This window comes from Podarcis bocagei (genome assembly GCF_964188305.1).
Source record: "Podarcis bocagei genome assembly, chromosome: Z".
Taxonomy (NCBI): domain Eukaryota; kingdom Metazoa; phylum Chordata; class Lepidosauria; order Squamata; family Lacertidae; genus Podarcis; species Podarcis bocagei.
In genome coordinates, this window is record NC_138140.1 from 33,286,916 (window position 1) to 33,313,015 (window position 26,100).

The following is a 26,100-nucleotide window of genomic DNA, read 5'->3' on the forward strand; positions in this document are numbered from 1 at the left end:
TGAAAACAAAGAGGCATGGTAATAGGACTCAGTTGCTTGAATTTAGGACGAGGAGCCGTTTTCAGCCTGAGGGCTGCATTCTCTCATGGAATCACAAACCAGAGATGGCTGGGGTTATAGGCAAAAGCAGAAGGAGCAATGGATGCAACTCCTACCTTTGAACAATGGGATGCATTCCAGCCACATAGAAGAGGTTTCTGCACCCCTGTTTGGATTGTGCATATATGTCCATTCCCTAGCCTAGCTTCTGGCTTCCTTGAAATGTGGTACATATTTGCTGCATATCTTCCATACTGCCCAACAACCAGTCGCTCATCCTGTACCTCAGCTCTCCTGCATTCTGGAGTCTGTGATGGATTTTCTGTTGCCTGACATGTCTGGGTTCTTCTGAAGAGCTCTTTTCAGTTTCTCATGGGTGGCTGCCAGCAGAGCCCTCTTGAAATTTCTGGACAGAAAAAAGAAAATAATGGGATCGAAGCAGCAGTTGAGGGCTGAGATGCAAAGGACAACTTCATTGGCAAAGTGGAGGGCCTGAACACTCTCTGCAGCAGAAAAGACCCCTACCTGGGCAAAGATGTAGGGCACTCGGACCACGTGGTAGGGGGCAAAGCATATTGTGAAGACGAGCAGGACCACAGAGATCTTCAGAGTGGCTCTGCTGCTAATCCGCTTACTTTTCCTTAAGGATGCTGTGTGGAGCTTAAGAGAGATTTTGCTGTAAGAGTAAAGGAAAAACAGCAACAGGAAGAAGAAAAGGAGCACGGCTGTCATGTTGAGCACTGCTGCCAGAGCTCCTCTCTTCTTGAAGTGGAAGCATTTGTGGCTGCAGGGGTCGTTGCTGTTGCCCTTGTTGAAAAAGTATGGCAGCATTATGGCAATGCAGAGCAGCCATACCACTCTGGAGGCAGAAGTGCTGTGAGGTACTTTGTGGATCCGGAACTGCTGGAGGGGCCAGATGATCTTCAGGTAGCGGTCCAGGCAGATCAGGCTGAGGAGCAGGATGCTGATGTACATGGTGATATAGAAGACTGTGCCAACCACTTTGCACAGGATGGGAGGGCCACTCTCATTTTGATAAGCAGCCCGGAAGGGCAGGCAGAGGGCAAGCAAGAGGTCTGAGATGGCAAGGTTCTTCATGTACACCGTGATGGAGTTTGTCTTCTGTGTGCCAAACTGGAACACCCAGAGGGCCAGCATGTTGCTGAAGAAACCAAATGTGGAGATGATTGAGTACATCACAGGCAGAGTCCCTGCAAGAAAGCCATCTTGGATTTCACAAGTTGATCCATTAGAATCATTCCTTGGGAGATGGTCATTAGGGGAAAGGAAATTCATAGTTCTGCAAAAGAAAAGGGGGGTGGGACCAAGGTGCAGATGATTAGCTGATTCCACAAACAACTTGGTCCATCTTTGCTTTAGCTGCAAACATCTCTGGTAACTTATCAGGCATGTTGCTGATTCATATCTGCCTATTATGCAATGAAAGGCATTGCGGTAGTTTGTTGAGCCAGTTTGGCTCAACCAGATGGATCTCATAGGTGGAAATTGCATATCTGATTGCTGTACTAGATGCCATTTTTGTAAAGAAACCTGACAGTGCAGTCATGTTATTTTAAATCATTTTTTAGTCCACCTGACTTTTAGCTAATCATTTAAATTTTGACAAAACCTCAGTATGTGTTTTGTTTAAGAAGTTAAAGGAAATCTAAAATTCACAATTAAATGTTTTAAGTGCTATCTTTTAACACACCAGAACCAAAGTTGCACAGAATGAATGCATCTGTGCATAACTAGTGTTTCATGTGCACTTACTTTGTCCTGTGATTTATTCTGTTTGTCCCATGATTTCTAGTCATGCGTCCAAGAGGGGTTTTCTTTGTCCCATTGCTTTCCCTAGGAAAACTCACCATTTCACTGCTGAATCAGAACATCAATCCACAGAAAACCCAATAAACATTTGTTCCATTTCAACAGTAAACAGCAGATCTTCCTGGGGAAAGTGACAGAACCAAAACAAAAACAAAAAAGGGACCTCTCAGACCAGGGGCACTGCATGAGCTGCTGGTGGGTGCATGCATGCCCTGGGGACAGGCTGCGGAGGGTGAATGGAGCCTGTGTCAAGCCCTCATCTCCAAGCTGCCGCTCACCTGGGCCAAGTGAGGCCACGCTGCACTCCTGTGCACCAGCAGCCCTTAGCAGGCACAAAGGGAACACTCACACTGCCCTTCCAGCGCTGCACCACTTTGTGATACTGCAGCGCTATGTGGAGGAGGATGCAACAGGCATGCACCCTTCCTGTTGTGTCCTCTTCACACAGCCCTGTAGCACAGGGCTGGTAGGGCAGAAGGAGCAAGATGCACTCCCCCAATGCACCCGGGATCCACTGCCCCTCTGCCCTCCCACCACTTTCTCAGAACCCCAACTATTTAATCACATTATTTAATGATGAACAGTGCCGGATTTATGTATAAGCTAAACAAGCTATAGCTTAAGGCCCCACTCTTTTGGGGGCCCCAAAAACATTTAAAGAAAAAAATTGGAGTACATTTCCAAAATATAAGATAAAGAACAAATAAAATAAAAACCTTCATACAGCAACAGTGTTTTATGTTGTGTAGACTCCCATGATGTAAGTAATGGGCCCCACCTGCTAGCCTGCTCCCTAAAATATCACTTCTTCTTAATTGTAATTTCAGTTCAACAATTACTTTGATAAAATACATATTTTGTTATGTGGAAATGGCTTTAGGTACCTACTAGGTCCATAAATTACCATATAGCATATATTCAACACAATAAACAGCGACAATTTGTTGCTGACAAAGGACAGCTGGACATATAAAGGGCCCCATTACCTTCAGTAGCTTAGGGCTTCATTAAACCTAAAACCGGCCCTGATGATGAACTTACTGTTTCAGAGTGTCTAATGTCTGTGGACAGAGATTTGCCAGCAGAAACTTCCAAACTGACAAGCAAACCCAGAATTGGTTCTATATTTGTATATCTCTGCCAATATACGGGAGTGGGCAAGAGCTCAGTGGTACAGCATCTGCTTTGGATGCAGAAGGCCCCTGGTTCAATGCCCTGCTTCTCCAGATAAGGCTGGAAGGGACCCCTGCTTGAAACCGTGAAGAGCCACTACTGGTTAGTTTGAACAACTCTGAGCTAGATGGAAAAAAATTGTCTGACTTCATATAAGGCACCTTCATGTGTTCCTATGGTAGGAGCAAAACATGCCATTATGAAGCACATTTTTATCTTAGAAGAAGGTTTTGCAATTTCCTTTAAATACCAGCATCTTTGGGTATCTTAACTATTAATGTTTGTAAGCAAAAGCTACCCCCCCCATTTCTATACCATCTCTCATTTTTCAGTTTTATTTACAATCTGAAAAACAAAAATATTTGCTTTTTATTTACAAAAATCCACAAAGACAAAAACAATAAACAAGAAAACAACACTATCCAGGACAGAAGCGAAAAAATACCCAAGAGTTTCAGAAATCAGACATATTGAAATCATAAAGCTCCAAGTAATATGAAGGTTATCAAATAACATACCTATGCCTGGTTTTCCAGCTTATAGCTTAAACTAACCATTCTAGGCTTAAAAACAAACCAACAACTTTTGCCTACCTTTGCAGCTTTGGCTTCTTTCACTCGTCCCAGCTCTTTTAAAAAGTCCAACGAGCTCGTGACAGAATTTCATGTAGCGTCTCTGCCTCTTTCACCTCTAATGTCAAGATGCTATACTGTCAGCAAAGAGATGGAAGTGGTTTGGTATGTGGGAGGGTTTTTAATATATATAAAAAGAGCAAATCTACAAAAATCAGCCCACATCTAACAGTGTCTGAGCCTGCCGCAGAAAGAGCAGAAGTGAAAGAGTGTGCTTGCTTGCTTGCTTTTCAGCAAAGGGAAACAGAAGCAATTTGATGGAGAGGGGGTAGGGAGTGGACACTTGGGCTTAGGATGAGAGGTGATGGTGTTTTCCTTGTGCGCTTTGTATACCGCATGTGTGTCTTGGGGTGAGATACATATGCATCTGAGCATGCAATTATCAGAATTCCTTCTGTTTTCAATGTTAAAAGCTGTAAGTTTCATTGCTTACATAGCCACAAACACATACAAGAGGCTTGGAGAAACCTCAATTTTTACAAAGTGCAAAAAAACAACAACCCCCAACCCCCCCACAACCTACCCATTGGGAGACCTCAAAAACAGCCCGGTGAGGCTTCAGAATTCTTACTATCTGATGTGGGATTTAGGGACAGGGGTGTGTGTGGAGTTGCTAGGGTGGATGTTGTGTTGGTTGTAGTCCAGTCTTTCCTTGGTAAAAATTGTAACTGGCTATTTAAAGGGTAGCACATTTGGCCTTTTGAAATGATACAATGAAAACAAAATGTAATTTTAATAAAGCAACCTCTTAGCAACCACCTTTATATTAGTTGTTCATTTTAGCTGTCTCTACACTAATACACAGAGTACAGGAAACAAGCAAGAGGAACTTGAGCTCTTAATACAGGGTGGCAAATATGACCTAATAGTCATTACTGAATCCTGGTGAGATGAGACTTAAGACTGGAATATAGAAACTGGTGCCTCCCCCCACCTCCAGCTGGAGCTCTCCAGAATTCAGCTCTGGCACCTCTCAGATGGGCGCCATTGCCATTCTCAGAGAACAAGGGAGTTCATGGTGAGCTCCAGCATCCCTTTTTCTAGAAAAACAGCACTGGGTACAACCTATTCAAAAGGGATAGACCAAATAGGAAAGGAGTAGGAGTAGCATTATATATAAAGGATGTGTATGTTTGTAAAGAGATCCATGACCTGGATCATGGAAAGCAGACTCAAAGTCTATGGGTAAAAATGGTAGGAGTAAGAAGCAACAGTGATCTTACTATGACTGTTGGCTATAGACCTCCAAGCCAGACTGAGGACTTGGATGATGCCTTCCTAGAGCACCTTACCAAACATTCAGAAAGGAGAGAGGTAGTGGTCATGGAAGACTTCAGCTACCCCAATATCTGCTGGAACTCAAACTCTGCCAAGAATGCAAGGTCCAACAAATTCCTCAATTGCTTCACTAACAATTTCATTTCCCAGAAAGTGGAAGAAGCAACAAGGGGATCCTCACCAACAGGGAGGAACTGATTGACAAAGTGAAAGTACTGGGGAGCTTGGGAGGAAGGAATCATTTCCTCTTGGGTTTCATTATAAGCAGGCAATTAAGAAGGCTGATTTCAAAAAGCTTAAGGAACTACTGAGTGAAATCCCATGTATTTTTTTTGCATTTTTTTCTCCTTCTTTGTTCTTTCATTGCTTTATTTTCTATAACAAATTATTTTAATGAAATGGTGTGTATGTAACACCTAAAGAAACCAGTGTGGCTGCATAAGTAGCTCCCAGATGAGCTGAAATGTAAGAGATGGAAGCTGGGGTGACAACTTGAATAAAATATTGTTGGGCCAGGTAACCCACCTTGCACACCATTTGAATGGGAATGCCCATCCACTTTGTGGAGGCTCAGCCCCCTCAAATATTATATTGTGGGGGCCAAAGCCCCCATAGCCCCTAGGAGTTGGCTCTTATGGATGGAAGAAAAGAGAAATCATGAAAGAAAAATATACACAAGCAGCCAACAGTTGCAGGGAGAAAGTTCAGGTGAGCCAAAACACAGAATGAGCTATTCAATGCTATTCAATGACAGAGAGAAGGCAGAATTGTTGGACCCCTACTTTGCCTCTGTCTTCACCCAAAAAGAATGAGCCACAAGCTTCATGGATCAGGGGAATACTGTGGACATAGTATCATAGAATTGTAGAGTTGGAAGGGACCCTAAGGCTCATTTAGTCCAACCCCCTGCAGTGTATCTTGTATATTTATTTCAGTAAGCCTTTTGACAAATGATATTTTTGCAGAGAAGCTAGTAAAATGTGGGCTGGCTGAGGTTAACTCCCTGACCCCCACAGTGGTTTGAAGTAGAGCTCTTGCTTATTGTTTAAAATATAATATTGGTGTGAGTGGTGCAGTGCCAGAATAATTGTCAGAATCTACTTTTGGCACAGTTTGTGGTTTGTGTTTGTTTTTAAGCCATGTATTAGCTGGAACTTAAATTGCTTGAATTGCATGGTATTATATGTTATATGGACGTTTCAATTTGTATAAAAGTTAGAAGGGCAGGTCTACAGAAGGGCAGGGCAAGGTTGGCTGTGTACCCTCCTGGCCCGTTCTCCCATCCAGCAAGTGGGTGTGTTTTTGTATAGCTTCAGCTGTTGACTGCATATTGTTAGGCTGTAGAGAGGAATCTGATGTATCCCAAGTTAACCATTGGTTCATTTAGGCAGATTAGGGGTGACTCTCCAGGGCTGGAGGCAGGGAACCTCTTCCAGCCCCACTTGGAGATTTTGGGGATTCAACGTGATACTTCCTGCATGCAAGGTCGGAGCTCTGCTACTGAGCTACAGCCCTTCCCCCATCAAAGCACCCAGTATTCCCCCATTAAAGCACCCAGAGCCAGGGCTTTTTTGGCTATGGCTCCGGTCTGGTTGAACGCTCTGTCACAAGAGACTAGGGCCCTGTGGGACTTGACATCTTTCCGCGGGGCCTGCAAGACAGAGCTATTCCACCAGGCCTTTGGCCAAGGCACAGTCTGACCTCCTCCTCTGGCAATCCTCACAGAACTCTAGCCCAATGGTTGCCATTCATTTGATTTGAAATGATTTTATAATGAAATGATTTTAGAATGTTGTATTATTTTACTGTTGTTAGCCGCTCTGAGCCCGGCTTCGGCTGGGGAGGGCGGGATATAAATAAATTATTATTATTATTATTATTATTATTATTATTATTATTATTATTATTATTATTATTTCCAGGCTCTCCTCCCATCCAAGTACTCAGCAAGGCTGATACTTCTAAGTTTCCAAAATCAGGTAAGTTCAAGGTGGTGTGGACCTAGGCAAGGATGGGTGAGACTGAGAAAGTAGCAACCAGGATGTTTTAATGGGCAATTTTATTTCTGATCATTCAACAACTGGGCGGCAGAATCCTTTCCCAATACAGCACAATTCACCCAGAGATTTCTCAGTAAAACATGATGCGGGTGTGGGGCCAAGGGTTGAAGACCCATGACTATTTCTGCACTAGGTTCCCTGCAAGGTCCCTGTCTCCAGCATCATGAAGCCACCTAATGAGCAGGAAAGGGGAGATTTTTTACCACTAATAAGATGCCTGACCCTTTATGCTGATAGGAACCAATCAGAGTGAAAATAGTCAGCCATTGAGGATGGGCTACCAGGGTCCTGTGGAGAAGGCAAGCAGGAAGATCTTCAAGGAGGTGTTGTCTCCACAGCTAAGGATTTCCAGGAACTGAAAAGCAAAGGGGACTTGGCTTTCCCTTTCCAGGGAAAAGTGTGCAAGTCCTATTATGTACAACAGAAGTTCATGGGAAACACAACTTGAAGTCACTGTGGAAGAAGACATTGGAATGCACCAAATCATTTGCCCATTTACATGCACAGAAATTAGTAGATCAATCTGAAAGGCAACTCACGGAATTCTGCACTGATCACCACAATGCATCCCTCCTCCTCCTCCTCCTCCTCCTCCTCCTCCTCCTCCTCCTCCTCCTCCTTCCTCTTCCTCTGCCTCTTCCTCTTCCTCTCCTCCTCCTCCTCCTCACATAATTGTAAGATTATTGTATAATCTTAGGAGGTTATATATAGTCTTCCCACCCCTGTGGCAGTGAATGTGTTTCCATTAGGAACATAAGAACCACCTGCTAGATCAAGACAATGGCCCATCTAGTCCAGCATCCTGTTTTTTGCAGTAGCCAACCATTTTTTAAAATTCCTTGTATACCATGTCACAATATCTTTTGGCGTGTTTACATTGCCACCATATTTGCATCAGGGAGCCTTCTGCCTCAGAGCACTTCCAACAGAGATTGGACCCTCTTCTATTCATTTCAGCAAGTTTTGATGGTGTCAGATACCATCTGTACAACATTTTTTGTATATTTTCTTTTACTGCAAAGCGAGCAGGAAAAAAATCATTTTATTCCAAAGTTTCTCCTAATCGGTAAGCTCAATATTATGCCCAATGTCAATCACCCAATGTATCTTCACAGCTTTGACTAGCTCATCTTTGCTTTCCCAGTCTAGTAGGATATATATATATATATATATATATATATATATATATATATATATATGCAGGTTTTGGTGTCTTCGGGTGTCTTCCCGTGTAAGAGTTGGGGTGTCTAGGCGACGTTTCGACGAGGTCTCACTCGTCATCTTCAGGCTGGTGCTTTCGGCTTCTTGTTACTGGAACAGAGCAGGATCTCAGTGTTTGAGTTCCTATAAATACTGTTGAGGGGGTGTGGTGTATAGCCTCCAACGTTCTGGGCAGAGAGGAAGTTCCCAGGTTAGTGTGCCTTTTCTTCTTTTGTTCATTAATTACTTGAGGGATATCTTGAGTGATTTCTTGAGTGATATTCTGAGTACCACTTAGGAGGGTCATTAGGTGTGGATTAGTTGCTAAAGCTTTCGTGTCTTGACCTCTTGAGCTTGTGAAGAGTTTTTCTGAGAGGATGGCTGTACTGCAAATAGTTGTGCTCTGGCTTGGCTTCGTGTATAGGGGCGAGCTGTGGTTTTGTGCCCTGTGCCAGCCAGATCTGTGTAGGGATTGCAGGGGGGTGCAGCATCCGGAGGTGCCACTATGGTTTGGCTACTGGATGGTGTCTGTAATTTATCTGTGGAGAGGGTCTGGGTTTGGGTCTGGTGTGGTTGATTGGAGATGGCGTTCTGTGTGCCTCTGGTTCTGGTGTCGGTTTTTGTGGGGAGGGCTAATTTCCAGATGTCTGGCAGGCAGGACGTGTCGTCACGCTTGTTCATGTTGTGAGGGTGTTTCTCTATCTCGATGGCTTCCATGATTATTCTCTTGTGGTGATGTTCCATGTTAAAGAGCAGTTTGGAATCTGCAAAATTAATTTCGTGTCCTGTTTCTTTCATGTGTTGGTAAAGAGAGGAAGTTTTTTCTTCTTTTTTGACGGCATTCTTGTGTTCTGCGATACGTGCATTTATTCGTCTGTTTGTTTGTCCAATGTACGTGGCTGGGCAGACTTTGCAGGGTATTTCATAGACCCCTTGGTTTTCTAGCTGGATTTTATCTTTGGGGTTTCTGAGGATATTGGCTATTTTTTGGTTGGTGCAAAAGGCTGTTTTGATATTGTGTTTATGGAGGATTTTGCTAATTTTATCTGTAGTGCCCTTGATATAAGGAAGGAGGGCCATGCCATTGTTTTCTTCTGTGTCTTGGTTTTTGGGGGGTGTTTCTTTTTGGATTAGCTTCGTAACCCTGTTTTGCTGGTATCCGTTGGCGATTAACACATTTGAGAGATTCTGTAACTCAGTTGTCAAGTGGTCTTTGTCAGCCAGGCGTTTGGTTCTGGAGATGAGAGTCTTGGCTACGGAGTTTATTTGTGCAGGGTGGTGGTGTGATTGTGCATGTAAGTAGCGGTTGGTGTGTGTTTTTTTCCGGTAGATAGTGTGTCCTAGGGAGCCATCAGGTTTTTTGTAGATTAGGACGTCAAGGAAGGGAAGTTGGTTGTTGGCTTCTATTTCCATAGTGAATTGTATTTTGGGGTGTAGGCTGTCCCTTCCTTGACGTCCTAATATATATATTAGGTGTTTCTCTATCTCGATGGCTTCCATGATTATTCTCTTGTGGTGGTGTTCCATGTTAAAGAGCAATTTGGAATCTGCAAAATTAATTTCGTGTCCTGTTTCTTTCATGTGTTGGTAAAGAGAGGAAGTTTTTTCTTCTTTTTTGACGGCATTCTTGTGTTCTGCGATACGTGCATTTATTCGTCTGTTTGTTTGTCCAATGTACGTGGCTGGGCAGACTTTGCAGGGTATTTCATAGACCCCTTGGTTGAACAAGGGGTCTTGGTTGAACAACATGAACAAGCGTGACGACACGTCCCGCCTGCCAGACATCTGGAAATTAGCCCTCCCCACAAAAACCGACACCAGAACCAGAGGCACACAGAACGCCATCTCCAATCAACCACACCAGACCCAAACCCAGACCCTCTCCACAGATAAATTACAGACACCATCCAGTAGCCAAACCATAGTGGCACCTCCGGATGCTGCACCCCCCTGCAATCCCTACACAGATCTGGCTGGCACAGGGCACAAAACCACAGCTCGCCCCTATACACGAAGCCAAGCCAGAGCACAACTATTTGCAGTACAGCCATCTTCTCAGAAAAACTCTTCACAAGCTCAAGAGGTCAAGACACGAAAGCTTTAGCAACTAATCCACACCTAATGACCCTCCTAAGTGGTACTCAGAATATCACTCAAGAAATCACTCAAGATATCCCTCAAGTAATTAATGAACAAAAGAAGAAAAGGCACACTAACCTGGGAACTTCCTCTCTGCCCAGAACGTTGGAGGCTATACACCACACCCCCTCAACAGTATTTATAGGAACTCAAACACTGAGATCCTGCTCTGTTCCAGTAACAAGAAGCCGAAAGCACCAGCCTGAAGATGACGAGTGAGACCTCGTCGAAACGTCGCCTAGACACCCCAACTCTTACACGGGAAGACACCCGAAGACACCAAAACCTGCATTCCTGTACCCGTGAAAATCTACGAAAGCAAATATATATATATATATATATATATATTGTTGTTTCCCATTAGTATCTTTTCAAATTCTGAGCCCTCTTCAGCAAATACTTTCTCTTTCTCTTTTCTAAAGCTCTTACTCACTTGCATATATTGGAACGAGTCTGTAAATATTTTTCCTGTTTCTTACCTCTTTTTCAATCATACCAAATCGTACTTAAAGTCTAGGAGGTCTTTGTATGTTCCCTAGACTTTGTCCATATTTAGCCTTTTTACTGCCACTGCTTCCATAGGCAATACCCAGCCTGGGTCTTTCTTTCTAAAAGGTCCTTATATCTTGCCCAAACATTGTATAGACGTTTCCTTTTTAAAATAATAACACTGGGCAACAATTTTTTACTTTTTGAATGTTGTCTAGATTTCTACAACTGATTTAGGGTATTTTTGCACTGCTGAATCAGGAAATGGCATCTGTTTCTCTCCATCAGGTCAGGTTTACTGTAAACTGAATGGTGGGCATTGATAAAGGTAAGTACACGTAAATTGCAAGTTGCTTCACCATTTTTCAAACTTCAGGGCTTGAACTTCCATTTCTTGGAACTCCTGGAATGCTCAGCGGCAGGGAGGTCTCTCTTCAGAGTCCAACAGTAGTCAGCCATCATGACTGCGTCCCAGCGACCCTGATACCTGGTCTCCATCTCTTTCATGTCCTGATGGAATCTCTCCCCCTGCTCGTCACTCATTGAACCCAGGTTCTCAGGAGACCAGTCCACATGTGAAAATAGGTAGTGCATCTTGACGCTCATATTGCAGCCCAGGTTTCTGAAAGCAGTCAGCATGTTGTTGACAAGTTCTGCGTAGTTTCTGGCCTTATTGTTGCCAAGAAAGTTCTTCACTACCAGAACAAATGCCTTCCACGCTTCCAGGTCCACTTCGTTCATTGAGTTTCCGAACTCTGGATCTCTGATGAGCTGATGGATCTGAGGACCGTCAAAGATGCCAGTTTTCAACTTCTCCATGGTCAATCCTGGAAAAGCCTGGCACAAGTAAGGGAAGCAGTCACCATCGTTGTCCAGAACCTTGGTGAACTGCTTGATTAAGCCGAGCTTGATGTGCAGTGGTGGGAAGAGTATTCTGTCTCTGTCCACCGACGATCGTTGATGACATTCCTTTTTTTGCAAGGCACCAATTCCTCCCGCACAGGCCAGTCCTTCTTCGTGTAATGCTGAGCACGGTCCCTACTATCCCACATGCACAGAAAACATGGGTACTTGGTGAAGCCAGACTGTTGTCCCAACAAAAAGTTCACCATCTTCAGGTCAACACAAATAAACCACTTATGCTGATCATAACCAATTTTCTCCAGCACATACTTCACCGCTTCATAGTTCTCCTTCAGTGTACTTGAGTGAGCCAAGGGTATAGAGGCAAACTGGTTGCCGTTGTGTAGCAGAACACATTTCAGTGATCACTTGCTGCTGTCGATGAACAGTCTCCAATCTTTGGGTTCGCACTGTGGCACTCCAAGCTTGAGCAGAAGCTGCGCAATATCTGCACAATACACCAAGTCCTTCTCTTCCGAGAAAAAACGCAGGTTTTATGACTTCAAACTGATCCCTTTTCGACATAATCACCCAGAACTATTGGACCTGAATACTTCTTGTCATTAAAATAATCATTTCCAAGCAAAACAATTATTCGACATGGCATTTTACCCCCACCAACTTCTAAAATGCTCCACACAAGCGTACATGTGAACAAAAATGTAAAAAAACGACATGTGGCCATAGCTCAAAAACCTGACCTGATTGAGCAAAACCAATGTGATTTTTGGATTCAGCACATCAGATTCGTCCTAAATCAACTGAAAAAACACAGACAACATATTTGTTGTTGACCAGTGTAATAATATATTATTTATTTTTTTCAGATTTTGAAATTTACGAACAATTATCAAACAACCAACATAGAAAGAGAATTCTGAAGAATCTTCTGGACTTCGCTCTTCCCCTTTGTGGGTCCTTATATTAACCTTTTCCTCCTGCATATTGTCTATTAATCCAAATCTATTAAATTTCCATTCTAACCAAAATTCAACATTAAACTACAACTGTTATTCCAATTCTACTAATAATTTTAATTATTTACAGTGGTGTTTAAGATAATTTATATATTTTCCCCATTCCTTACTAAAATTTTAGTCTTCCTGATTTGTGATTATTCCAGCCATTTTTGCCATTTCAGCATAGTCCATCAACTTAATCTGCCATTTTTCTTCAACCTTTCCTAATCACATGGTTAAAAAAAAATAATTGTGGGCTTTGGTTTTATCATAATATAGATAACCATGCCCTCCAAACACCAGATCAAACTCTTCTAGATCCAAAATGCCTTCATCCTTCACACTTCCTCATAGTACATTTTTTTGCATCTATTAATATTTTAAATGTAAAATCAAGCCTGTCCTTTCCAGTGAAAGATCAATGGAGCCAGAGTTCACCAGGCATGGGTAGACCTCTGGGAACAAGCTGTGAAACCATTCGTTTATCATGTCCTTGACGTTGATGTCTGAGCTCAGGATGCACAATGAGATGTCCACAAAAATATCCCCCACAGATATAAAAGGAGTTGGTGTAGTTTCTTGCATGCTACTCTATAATTTCAAAGGCTTCTGGAAAAATTAAAGAAAGAAGTAGGGGTCAGTAAACCATGTTTCCAGAAAGCAGAAACAGGGGGGAGAGAATGAGGGTCTTCTTCTAAGAGGTGTGTCTTCGACTATGAAATCGACAGCAGATCGAAAGCAACCTCGAAGAAGTGTGTAATTCTCCCAAATGAGAAACATTTCAACACTACCCAGCCCACCCAACTATCTTCTCTCCCTAGACAAAAGCAAAATCAGACCATTACTGAACCTTGTTTGGGGGATAGGCGACCCTTCCTTCTCCAGTGAACAGTTAATATATGCCAGTATGCTCCAACACAAATGACGTAACAGCTATGTGGCTTGGCTTTGTCATTTCTGTTTTGGTTGACCACATTTTTTATAATGTTGCTGTTAAATATGCTGAATCTTCTCTAGTTAACATACATTTTTTAAAATTTTTGTTGTTTTTATTCAATAGAAATGCTGTTATCTATCTAGGTTGTTTTTATATAATCCTGACATAGTTACACTGCTAGAGCCAGATCATTCAAAAGCTGCCATCATCTCTTTCCTTTCATCAACATGCTGTCATGACCTTTGGTTTGTGGTCCACCTGCACCACTGTCTGGATAGATATAGCCTTACTACTGTTGTCTATGCTCTAGTAACCTGTAAGACAGATTACTGCAATGCTTTATACATAGGGCTGCCTCTGAAGACACTTCAGCTGGTGGAGAATTCGGTGGCCTGGTTGCTCACCAGGACAAGACAGTTTGAGCATATTACTGGCCTGACAGCACTGGCTGCCAATTAGCTTCTGGGCCCAATTCAAAGTGCTGGTTTTGACCTGTAAGGACTTAATTGGCTCAGGGCCGCAATACTTCAATGACTGCCTCTTTCCATATAAATCTACCTCGACCCTGCAATAAGCTTCTGAGGCCATTCTTTGTGTGTCTCCTCCTCAAGAGGTCTGGAGGGTGGCAACACAATAAAGGGCCTTTTCTGAAGTGGCTCCCCATTTGTGGAATGCTCTCCATGATCTTTCCCCAACACACCCTGCCCAAACCCCACGCTTTCCCCCAACCTGACCCACCCAAACTGCAAGACCTTTACCCATCCCACCCCAACTCTGTGATGCTTCTCCCACCCACCCCACCTGAACTCCACGTTCTTTCCCCAACTCACCCTGCCCAATCTCCACAATCTTTATCCCACCCACCTTGCCTGAGCTCTGTCCTCTTTCTCACCCTACTTGCCCAATCTTTATGCCACAGTTGCCCCCGCCCGCCCCCCTTGCCTTTGCCAGCTGTCTTTCCTCCGTCACTGTGGCAGCAGTGGCTAGACTTCGGCCATATGTCTTCTTGCAGCCTACTCGGACTTGCTGCAGCTGCAGGAAGTGGTGCACCCTCTTTGGAAGTGTGCTTCAAAGAAGTGCTGAGCCCATTTCTGGGAGCATGGCAGACACTGCAACAAAGCATGTCTCTCTCATATTGGTCTCTGCAGCCATAGCAGGTGCTGCAATTTATCCAACAGTTCGAGTTTCTCCCCAAAGGCCCCCTCCACCATTGTCTCCTGAGAAAGACAGATGCCAGCAGATGTGTTTTGTACTTGTTTCTGAATGTAATTGTATTGTCCACTTTATGCTCTTCAGCCACGTGCTGCTGCTTATTATTATTATTATTCTTATTAGTAGTAGTAGTAGTAGTAGTAGTAGTAGTAGTAGTAGTAATGTTGGAGGTATAGACATTTTTGCAAATAAATAAAACTAAGTCTTCAACTGGGAAAACGTGACAGGAAGCAATGGCTGATGACTGAAAATGATAAAGACACTCCAAAGACAAAACAATAGAGATTTTCATCAAGGTCATGGGAAACTATAGCCTACAGAGCCACAAACCAGTTTGGCTCCAAGAGACTTTCAACTTGCAGCACAGAAATATGCTCTAATCTCCCAAGTCCTGTTCACAGCATTGGGTGAATTGTGTGTTAAACTGGAGCACATTCATGACAGGAACCATCTCTTCATTATCTGGATTCAGCAAAACACATCCACCACTGAACAACCGTGTGGTTCTTTGATCTTGTGGTGTTCTGCTTTGTCACACTTCCATTTGCAAGAGCTGCCAGAAGTGGACTTGGGGCTTCCATAGGCATCTTTTGAGCAAGTCTTCTCAAGAGAGCAACTTGGCTCCTGGGGGCAGCCTTCACTCTGGGGAAATGAAACAATATGCTCTGCACATCAGCCTCTCCACACATGAAGAATTGGACCATCACCACAAAGCTTGCGAGACAAGCCACTATTGGTGGTCCAAAGTTGCTGTTGCACCTCAGTGCCTTGCATCTGCTTGGGGCTGTCAGTTTCTTGGATTTGCATAAATTCACCCTGCCTGCACAAAAAGCACTGGAAACCGAAGAGGCTGAAAGCACCCAAGACGATTCTCAACATCACACCTTGCCAGAGTTCTACATCACTTTCATCTCGCAGCAGGAGATGTTTCACCCTGCTGTTCCCAGATTGGACTGTTCTAGTTCTTGCTCAGGGGAAGTTGGCGTGTAGACCATATCGCAAAGCCAGTGGTAAAGATGAACGGCAGTGGCCACAGGAACACCTTAACAGAGAAGACACAGACACCTCCTAGTGGAAATTTAGCTCCAGGTTTAGCTCCTTCAAATTGCAGCCTACTCTCCCATGTCATACATGAAAGCAACATAGTCCCTTGCACATTTCACTTTCAGCTACAAGGCACATGGTTGGGAATGAGTTGTTCTTACTGAGTACCAGTCCAAATAACTTTTGCTACTGCAGAACAGACTATATGGCCCAGTTTCAGCCCCAGGTTGGGATAAGTGCCATGTTCCCAGTAAAAGTACCCACAGGGAGCCTCAGTTTATATCCACCAGATAAAGGAGATCAGGATAGGCAAGGACTTGCTGTAGCCACCAGTTAATAAACCAGAATACTTGCAACTTGTCTAAAAGCCACAAACACACGGGCATTTGTGGGTGGTGTGGCAATGACATAGATCACTTGCAGAAACCAAGAACAAGGTGTGAACAGGGCTGTCTTCTGAAGCAAAGATCAGGCACCCATGAGCAGAGGGCATTTTGTAGTGTAGGAAGATGACAACAAACACACAATGCAGACAGCTAAAATTTCCTCAAGGCAGACACCTAAAGGGTGCTAGATGAGAGTGATGCTCTATCAAGTTGCGATCAGATACCACATTAAATTCCGTTAGGGACATATGAAGTTGGCTTATGGCAGCTCAGTCTATTTGCCCATCCAAGTCCCATAATGTCTATTTTGGCTGGCAGCAGCTCTCCAGCGTCTTACTGATCAAGACTGTTACAGAAGCGGCATTCAAGTCCTGTTCACAGCATGTGGAAGATTGTGTGTTGGTTGTTTTTTTAAAAAAAAAAAACTGGAGCACGTCAGTAACAGGAATCATCTCTTCAGCATCTGGAGTCAGCAAAGCACATCCCCCACTGAACAACCATGTGGTTGTTTTGAAGCTGTGGTGCTCTGCTTTGTTGCACTCCCTTTTGCTGGAGCTGCCAGAGGTGGGCTTGGTGCTTCCAGGGGCATCTTTTGAGCAAGTCTTGCTTCTCAAGAAGGCATATTTGCTCCCAGGAACAGCCTTCACTCTGGGGAAATGAAAGAAGATGCTCCACACCTCAGTTTCTCCACACATGAAGAATGCCATTCCCGCCATTTTTTGGAGGGGATGAATTTGCCATACCCCTCCTCCCCTGGAAGAAGAGGAGAGGTGATATTTCCTTAGGGGATGACATTATGGTCTGAGGATTATTTCACCCAATGGGGAGAGGTGATGACAGTATATTTATGCTTGTTCAGTTGCATTTGTTGAATCTGACTAGTTAATTAGTTTTGCAGATCCTCAAGTTGTTATATTATCCACATTTGGTTGTCTTGACTCTTCTTCATGGTGTGCTTGCTGGCAATTGGGTCATCACCATCAGCAGTCCAGTGTTGCTGTTGCACCTCAGTGCCTTGCAGGCAATAATAGAGAAGAAGACAGGCACCTCCTTGGGTTAGATTTGAAATGAATCAACCACCAACCTCTGGATATCTTGTCAGGTGAATCAGCTACATCTGCCATTGCTATCTCAACAAGGAACAGGAACAGGAACTTTGTCAGTTAGTGGTAAGGAGGATCTGGTGAAATGAACACTGTGCTGCAATTGAAGTACTTCAATCCTCAATTAATTAGTCTTTGGATTTAGACCATTTAGCAGTTCCAAAAAGCCAGACCAAAATAGGATGGAAGAAAAAGAAATGGGGACTGTGCACTGCTGGCAGGAAAGCAGGGGACAGGAAAGGCACACCTAGAGGACCCTGGGGCTTGATGGGGGCAGAGAGTGGCCAAGTCTAGGGCTCAACAGTGAAGCTTCCTACTCATGGACCATCTTGCTCAGATTGTTTGCACTCACTTTTCAGCGTCTCTCCAGGGTTTCAGACAGGAATCTCTTCCAGCACTACCTGTAGAAGCCTCCTGGAGCTTTCTGAAGACCAGGCCAATGCTCTACCACATTGATTCAACAGGTCAATTTCCCGAAGGGTGGGCCGAGGCGATAATCATCCCAATTTATAAAAAGGGCCCCACATCAGACCTGGTGTGATGGCCTGGGAATTCGATTCAGAGGCTGAACCGGAGGAATCCCAGCCTGCACAGGAGTCCCCGCCTCCAGGACCAGCTGAACTGGGGCAGGGCCTTGATTCTGAAGTGCCTGCACCTGTGCCGGGTCCTCAGGAGCAGGCACCAGGTGAATCCTCTCTGGCTCCGGAGGTGATTGAGGACACAGTGCCTACAGGTGCGCCTCTCCCAGCCCTGTCAGGGGAAGGTGAGTCTCCCCCTGGGTCCATTTACCCTCCAGCCTCTCCTGAGCTGCAGAGGCTCAGGGCAGAGAGGCGGAGGGAACTGGTTTCTCCCAGGAGGAGTGCTCGCCTTAAGGCCAGGAGAGGCGGGTCTCCTGGGGGCCGGGACCGCCCCTGGCCTCAGAGAAGATAAAGGCCAGTCAGCCCGGTCCCAGGTTGCAGGAGCAACGTCGTTGAAGAGCTGTTTCAGCCAGCACCCAGTCCTATTCCTCCAGAGTTCCTGTCCTTGCCCGGCTCCTCGCTTTGGACCCCGCTTCGCCCGTGGAGGACTGTCGGCCGACCCTCAACCCAGGTCCTGGACCTCGCCCCGCGGTAACCGCCCCCTGGGACCAGCACACCTGGCAAGTTACTGACCTATTAGTCTTTCACCTATACCTAGCAAATTATATGCAAAACACCTCTATATCAAATTAACCAGTTGGATGTACGCTGAGGCTATCTTGGCGGAGGAGAAAGCTGGATTTAGGCAAGGCAGATCTACCATAGATCACTGTTTTGTCTAAACAGTTGATCTATGTAGATCTGCCTTGCCTAAATCCAGCTCTCCGCCAAGATAGCCTCAGCGTATGAAGGCTGCCTTTGATTCAATTTCATGAGTAAGACTCTGGGCCAAATTGAATACATCCAATATATATAAAAGATTATTATTTTTGACTAATGGCCTATATAAAGATACTGTGTTGTACATAAGATCCTCCACAAATGGCCAACTCATAGGCCCTGTACCAGCCACCAAGGGGGTTAAGCAAGGCTGCATTTTAGCCCCAGCTTTATTTAACCTATATATCAATGACATGGTTAAAAGCCTAACATCTCCAGAGTTCCATGCTCCTAAATTGGCCACAAAACCAATCTCAGTGCTCTTATATGCTGATGAGGGAGCTGCGGAGAGGGCGGGCGGGGGAGAGACAGCCAGAGAGGAAGAGAAAAGAAAGGAAGAAACACGAGAGGAGGGAGGAAAACCAGGATCAAGGGAACCCCCCGCTCCCTCTGGGTCGCCATTCGGAGACGGGGCACAAAGCAAATAGGCAAAGGGTTCTGCCACAGCCCCACCTGGCGGAAGGGTCTTTCCCCTTTCTCTAACGCCTCCCTCCCCCCGTTTTGGTTTATGGAGAAAAAGAAAACGGTCACTCAGGGTAACCAGGAGCCAACAGCCACTTCTGACACAATGGTCCAGCCATTCACAACAATCCCATTCCCACCTCCTCCACAGAATGGGATCCCCACAGAGTATGGCGTACCCCACACTCAGGACTATGCAGGCCAGACCAGCGAGCACAATCTGACAATCTACGGGAGTACACAGGCGCACGGAGAACAGAACACGAACACAGCCACCACACTGAATGGATCTCTTATATAGACAGAAGGAGGGGCACAGACGGATGGCCAGCCGTCACAGACACAAAGCAACGAGAGTACCGAGAGCAAATCTACTCCAAAGCGGCTGCATGTCTCCAACATTCCCTTCCTGATCTCAGGCAGATGTTTGGGCAATTTGGCAAAATCCTTGATGTAGAGATAATCTTTAATGAACGTGGCTCCAAGGGATTCGGGTTCGTAACTTTTGAGAATAGTGCTGATGCAGACAGGGCCAGGGAGAAATTACACGGCACCATGGTAGAGGGCTGTAAAATCGAGGTTAAGAATGCCACCGCCCGTGTGATGACTAATAAGAAGATGGTCACACCGTATGCAAACGGTTGGAAGCTGAGCCCTGTGGTTGGAGCAGTGTATGGCCCTGAATTATATGCAGTTCCAGGCTTCCCTTACCCAACTGCAGCCACCACAGCAGCCGCATTCAGGGGAGCTCATCTGAGGGGCCGAGGGCGGACAGTGTATGGCACAGTGAGAGCAGTACCTCCAACAGCCATCCCAGCTTACCCAGGTGTGATTTACCAGGATGGATTTTACAGTGCTGACCTCTATGGCGGATATGCAGCCTACAGATATGCACAGCCTGCTACCGCAACGGCAGCCGCTGCTGCTGCAGCCACTGCAGCGGCTTACAGCAATGCTTATGGCAGGGTGTACCCAGCAGACCCTTACCACGCCCTTGCCCCTGCCGCTAGCTATGGAGTTGGCGCTGTGGCAAGTTTATACCGAGGTGGCTACAGCCGATTCGCCCCTTACTGAAGTGACATGAGCCCCCTGCAAGTGGGACAGCCCCCCCCCCCCAGTTCATGAGGCCTGGCTATTGCAATATTTACTAGTAGAGGAACCCTATAGCAAGAAGAGGAGGAAAACAAAAGGGGGGAAAAACGAGAAATACTTTTTTATACCTCACTATGTTCTTTGAATATGTGTTTTTCCTTTAAATTTCTGCCTTTAATTCTTTTGTTCCAAAGATTGTGCATTTTTGGTTTTGGTTTTTTAAAAACTGTGGTAAACATAATGCATTTCCATGTGTGTATATGCGTAGCTTATCCTACCAATCATAAAAAGAAATGAATAGTGCTAAGGAGCACCATTAGGAACCAGTATCATGAAACTAAATCAGGAACATGCACACGTTTTATTTTACCTGGGTCTGGTGCCTGAGGCCTGCGATACACAAGGAATAGCCCCCTCTGCCTGCAAAGGGCAGTGCTGATTGGCTGCAGCTGGAACCTGCATGCTGTTTGGAAACGCAAAATGTTCCCTTTTTAACATCACCTGACAAACATGGGCTCGGGACGATTCTAGAAGTGTCAAGATTTTAGAGTTTTCAAGACAAGACTCCTCAAAACTGCCCAAAGACTTCGTCTGTTAATGGTTTTAGGGGGACAAGACTTGAAATACATTTATGATCTTACTGCTTCTATATATAAGGCCCCCCCTTTAGTGATTAACGTCCACTACCAAGGCTGTCCTTAGTTTCTTTCATTTGCTATGGTCTTCCTCTCTTCCTGTCCTTCCCCTCTTTTCTTTTCTGGAGGAGCAGCAGATGTGGGACAACGACTGCAGAACTTGAAGCCATGGTGGAGAGTTACATCTCCAATAACAAGGAATCTGATGGCCATGTTGTGCACACCCTGAAGTTATAGAAAAACGATTGGGGGGGGGGGAGCTTGCACCAGTGCCACTCTGAGCTAATCAGTCACTCAGTTTCCAAGATCCTTCTTCTTTTCACCCTAAGATACTTAGCTTTGCTGCAAGTATGCCACCAAAAAAAATGCATGAAGAGAAGAATATGGCCTGGATAATGAACCTAGAAAAGCAGCAGAGGCAGTGGGAACGATATTTTTTGTTGCAAAACTATACTTAAAGTAATCCTTGTGTATCTTCAGCGTCTGGGGACAAGCAGAAATATATTTCATATGCTGATGATGCGGTCCTCCTATCATGAACAAAAATAGGCCTAAAAAGGTTGATAGGAGAATTCTCACCATACTGCAGGAGAGAACAGCTGGTGGTAAACTATAATCTATGCCCAGGGGCCTTGTTGTTCTTTAGGTATGCAATAAAATTCTCTACCTCCACTGTGGTTACAGGTGGCTAGTGATGTGAACCCTCTGGTTGAATGCTTGGCTTGTTAAACTGAGCTTCCTTGTCATAATACAATGATTGAAAGTATCAGATCCACTCTTGGAGTTCAACAGTACAAATGAGTCCGTTACACTCCTGGTCCAGTAGGCCAGATATGGTACACCAAAAGCTACACTTGATCTTAGCCAAAAGGCCGAGAAGCGATGCTGATGACCTAGTACTTGTATCTAGAACCCAGGTGGGCCTGAGACGGCTGCTTGCAAAATTGAGTTCATATTGCACGAAGAATGCTTTATCTATAAACTATGATAAGATGCAAGTCATTTTATTTGGGAAGCGTTCTAAAAAGCATGTTTGGCACCTGGATTAACACATCATAAACCAAGTAAATACTTTTAAATATCTGGGATTGATTTATTCAGAAACGGCCTCTTGGAATACACAGCTATCCAATATTAAATTGCAAGCCTTTAAATCAGCAAAAGCTATTCTGAAATTCGCTGCCTGTAAAGGTGGAAATCTGGTCAACCCAGCTCTATCTGTGTATAAAGCAAAAACAATGGCCCAGATTTTATATGGTGCAGAGGTTTGGGGTACCTCAAAGGTCTCCGGTCTGGAACCCCCACAGAATTATTTTTTAAGAGTTCTTTTAGGTTTACCCAAAGACATGCAATCTGCCATGGTCAAGTTGGAAACTCGCATGTTGAGCATAGAGAGCCAAATAGATAAAATAATTCTCTGTTACTGGTTTAGAGTTCAACAGATGGACAACACTAGGCTACCAAAAAAATGCCTGATTGAGCTCTCAAATGGATTACCCCTTAAAAACAGGGTACATCATGCTGCCCAACTGATGAGCAAATATGACCTCTCAGTGACTGAGATTAAAGAACTCCCCTTATATTCACAGAAAAATATTTTTAAACGAACCATAAGGGCAGTGGCAACTAAAAACGATCTAAACTCTATGTGCACATCTACATGCACCCCATTGTATTTAAAACTTAGAGAGGTCAGTGAACACATATCTTATTTTAATGAATTACTTTTGCACAGCTTCGAAAAGCTTTTACAGAGTTACGACTAAATACAATAAGCTCTGCTTATAGAGATGGGAGACACAGAGGCATACCAAAAAACGAACGTGTTTGCATTAGGGGATGTTCTGAAGTAGAGGACCTTATGCATTATATCTTGCACTGTCCGTTATATAATGATGCAAGAAAAAGATTTTTGGTACCTATAATGACAGGGTCCCCTGGCCAGAACCCCCTTGACATGATGTTATATCTCCTTGCAGACACAGATAAGTATGTGATCTGGCGGGTAGCACTTTTTGCAACTGCTGCTAGGAAGATTAGAGCAAATTATATAGCCAAGGTAGCCATTAACTGTAAAGGAGATGAATTTATTTGATCCCATCTATCTACCTCAGGCTATGCTCTATCTTTGTCACCAACCTCTGAGTATAAATTGCTCACTGTATTAATTGATACTGTTTTTAACATTAGTGACCATGTGATGATTTTAGCTTATGAATTTTATTGTTTAATGTTTTTATTTGTACATTGGGGTACTTTTATAGCTTTGTTTAGAGTACGTAATGTTTTAATAATATAAATGTTTTAAGTCTTTTTTTACCAATTCAGTATATTTTCTTTTAATTGTCAAATCATTCTGTGTACATTGCGGCAGCCTTTGGCTATGTGCAATAAAACTGACTGAGACTTGAAGGTACACCAAAAGCAAGTTGGGTCTTTCTCGTGCGAAGCCGTGACCAGGCTTTGCCATGCAATTCGCTTGGCTTTTTGTTTTTGTTTTCTTTAATAGTTGTTTGTAGTTCCGTCTTATGGAGATATATGCAATAAATAAAGGGAGTGCCCCAGTATTCCTATATTTGTGATAAATAGTTCTCAAATGCTTCCTTGTTTGTCTGCACTCTGCGTTGAACCAGCTTGCTAGATCCCTTGCTCCCTTTGTGGCTGTATTCTGTATCGCAGAGGATAATTGTGTTTTCAGCTTTTCTATAAGTATCTTAAAAAGCTCTAGGACCACAGCTGTGGAATTAGTCGAAACAATAACAGAATGTATATTCTTTAGCTCCACTGATTGAAGGAGGAGGATTAAGTCTGCATTCAGCACAGGGGACCATTTAATTCTTTTGGGAGCCGGTATACCCAAATTCACCGTGGGAGTATATTGTGGGTTGGCAATTGGTTTTTCAAAAGGGGGGCCTTCAAACACTAAAGTTAGAGGGAGATGGTCACTCTCAGTTTTATGGCCCACTTGGAACTTCATGACAAAGCCATACGCGAATCTTGAAATTAGAATATAATCTATAACGCTTCCGCCTGCCTTGGAAAAATGTCGTTTAATATCAACAGTTCCCTCCATTTTGCGACCAGGGCTAAGCAGAGCCCTAAAAAGTTGCATCTGCAATTGTTAGAGAGGCATGTAACGCCTATATCTGTCTGGCTATCATGGTCCAGGAACTGCTTGTACTGAGTGTATAGACAGTTATCATCTGTTCCCATTCGGGCATTGAAGTCTCCACCAATGAGTCTCTCTTCCATGCCTGGAGAGATTCCCAGCAGTGTCCACCTTCTTTTCAACTCCTGAAACCTAGTCACCGTAGTCCTGATGCCCTTCAGGAACTCAATAGCGGGCAGGTGGCACTTCTTCTCCATTTCTGTGCGTCTCACACTGAGACCGGCGATATCCTCCGAGAGCTTGATGATATTTATTTCCTTTTTCTTCTTCATCTCCTTCTCCAGAGCCTCCAGTTCGGTCAGCCAAAAGCGCTGCAGCTCCTCCAGGAAGTTGCGCATCTGCTCAAAAGCGTCCATGATCTTGTTCTTCTCCTCCTCTAGCTCTGCCGGATATGCCTGGCTCTTTCTTCTTCAGCCAGTTTCAATGCCATAATCACTCGTCTCTCTTGCACCAGAAACTGGACTATTTGCTTCAACCACTGTGAAGCCTGGTCCAGATTAATCAGTTCATGTTCGCTGTGCTCTTTTGACCTCTTGCAAACAATGCAGATGGGGGCCGCGCAAGCCCTGCAGAAAAGGTGCAAGGGTTCCCCATGTCCCTCACAACCGGCTCTCCCCACCTGATGGGTTAGCTTCTTCTCCTCCCCCCCCCAATTTTTAAAATTAATTTTCAACATTTATCACAAATGTAACATATAACACACACACACAAAATATACATTACAATACTAAAGAAAAAACACACAAAAATAATAGACATATTACTTCTAAAACCCAATTTAACTTTCATTGTTAACTGACTTTCTCAAATCCCCCCTAACTGAATTTCATTGAGTCACTTTGTAACAGCTCTCCAAAATCATATTTCTCATAAAATTAACTCCTTCAATTTACTATTCTCTTTTCTTAATAATCTAGTCCATGATCTTTGACAATTCATTCTTATTCTTATTCTAGTCCTAGGCCTGTTTGGTACTTTCCAGTAACTTCTAACATCTTATATTACAATATTTGGTTAAATATTCTTTGAATTTCTTCCCATCTTCCTGATACTCCTCCTCCTTCTGGTCATGGATTCTTCCAGTCGGGTCTGCCAGCTCCAAAAAGTCCAACATCTTCATCTGCCATTCTTCTTCTGTTGGTATTTCTTGAGATTTCCAATTTTTAGCTAATAGCAATCTTGTCGCTGTAGCAGCATACAAAAACAATCTAACATCTTTTTTGGGCAATTCCAATCCTGTAATTCCTATTTTTCCCCCCGTCAAAAAAATCGGTAATTAAGGCCACATGGGCAGAGCCTCTCGAATCTACCTACCCTGCTGCTCCAATTATTACACTGGGCAACAATTTTTTACTTTTTGAATGTTGTCTAGATTTCTACAACTGATTTAGGGTATTTTTGCACTGCTGAATCAGGAAATGGCATCCGTTTCTCTCCATCAGGTCAGGTTTATTGTAAACTGAATGGTGGGCGTTGATAAAGGTAAGTAATAATAATAATAATAATAATAATAATAATAATAATAATAATAATAATTTTTTATTTATACCCCGCCCTCCCCAGCCAAGGCCGGGCTCAGAGCGGCTTACAAGCAATAATAAAAACAAGATGAGTGATTACAACTTAAAAACAAAAATAAAATACAACATTAAAATAATGGAACATTAAAATATTAAAATGGAGCCTCATTGCAGGAGAAGGAAAAGAAAAAAGAAAAAGGGGGCGGAGGGAATCAAATTGCTCCAATCCAAAGGCCAGGCGGAACAACTCTGTCTTACAGGCCCTGCGGAAAGAGATCAGATCCTGCAGGGCCCTGGTCTCATGAGACAGAGCGTTCCACCAAGTTGGGGCCAGTGCTGAAAAGGCCCTGGCTCTGGTTGAAGCCAATCTAACTTCCTTAGGGCCTGGGACCACTAGGGTGTTGTTATTTATGGACCTTGAGGCTCTCCGTGGGGCATACC

At 44.0% G+C, this 26,100-nt stretch overlaps 1 protein-coding gene and 1 pseudogene across 7 annotated transcripts in view; one reads left to right on the forward strand and one right to left on the reverse strand.

Annotated features, from left to right (window-relative positions):
* Positions 1 to 284: 284 nt before the first annotated feature.
* The window catches only part of LOC308578634 (putative G-protein coupled receptor 34), a 257,775-nt gene continuing 231,959 nt past the window's right edge, over positions 285 to 26,100 (reverse strand). For 4 of the 6 annotated variants that reach the window (XM_081179116.1, XM_081179117.1, XM_081179120.1 and 1 more), the window contains 2 exons: positions 3,636 to 3,751; positions 285 to 1,339 (listed from right to left, as the gene is read on the reverse strand). In XM_081179116.1, the coding sequence (XP_081035242.1) occupies positions 325 to 1,335 (1,011 nt within the window). In that variant the 5' untranslated portion in view covers positions 1,336 to 1,339; positions 3,636 to 3,751 and the 3' untranslated portion in view covers positions 285 to 324. Of the gene's footprint in view, positions 1,340 to 3,635; positions 6,445 to 19,392; positions 19,479 to 26,100 lie in introns of those variants that run through there. The other 2 variants (XM_081179118.1, XM_081179121.1) reach the window with 2 other exon arrangements.
* Positions 19,165 to 21,057, forward strand: LOC308578633 (RNA binding protein fox-1 homolog 2 pseudogene; annotated as a pseudogene). Its single transcript has one exon. The product of its transcript is annotated as an RNA binding protein fox-1 homolog 2 pseudogene (transcript).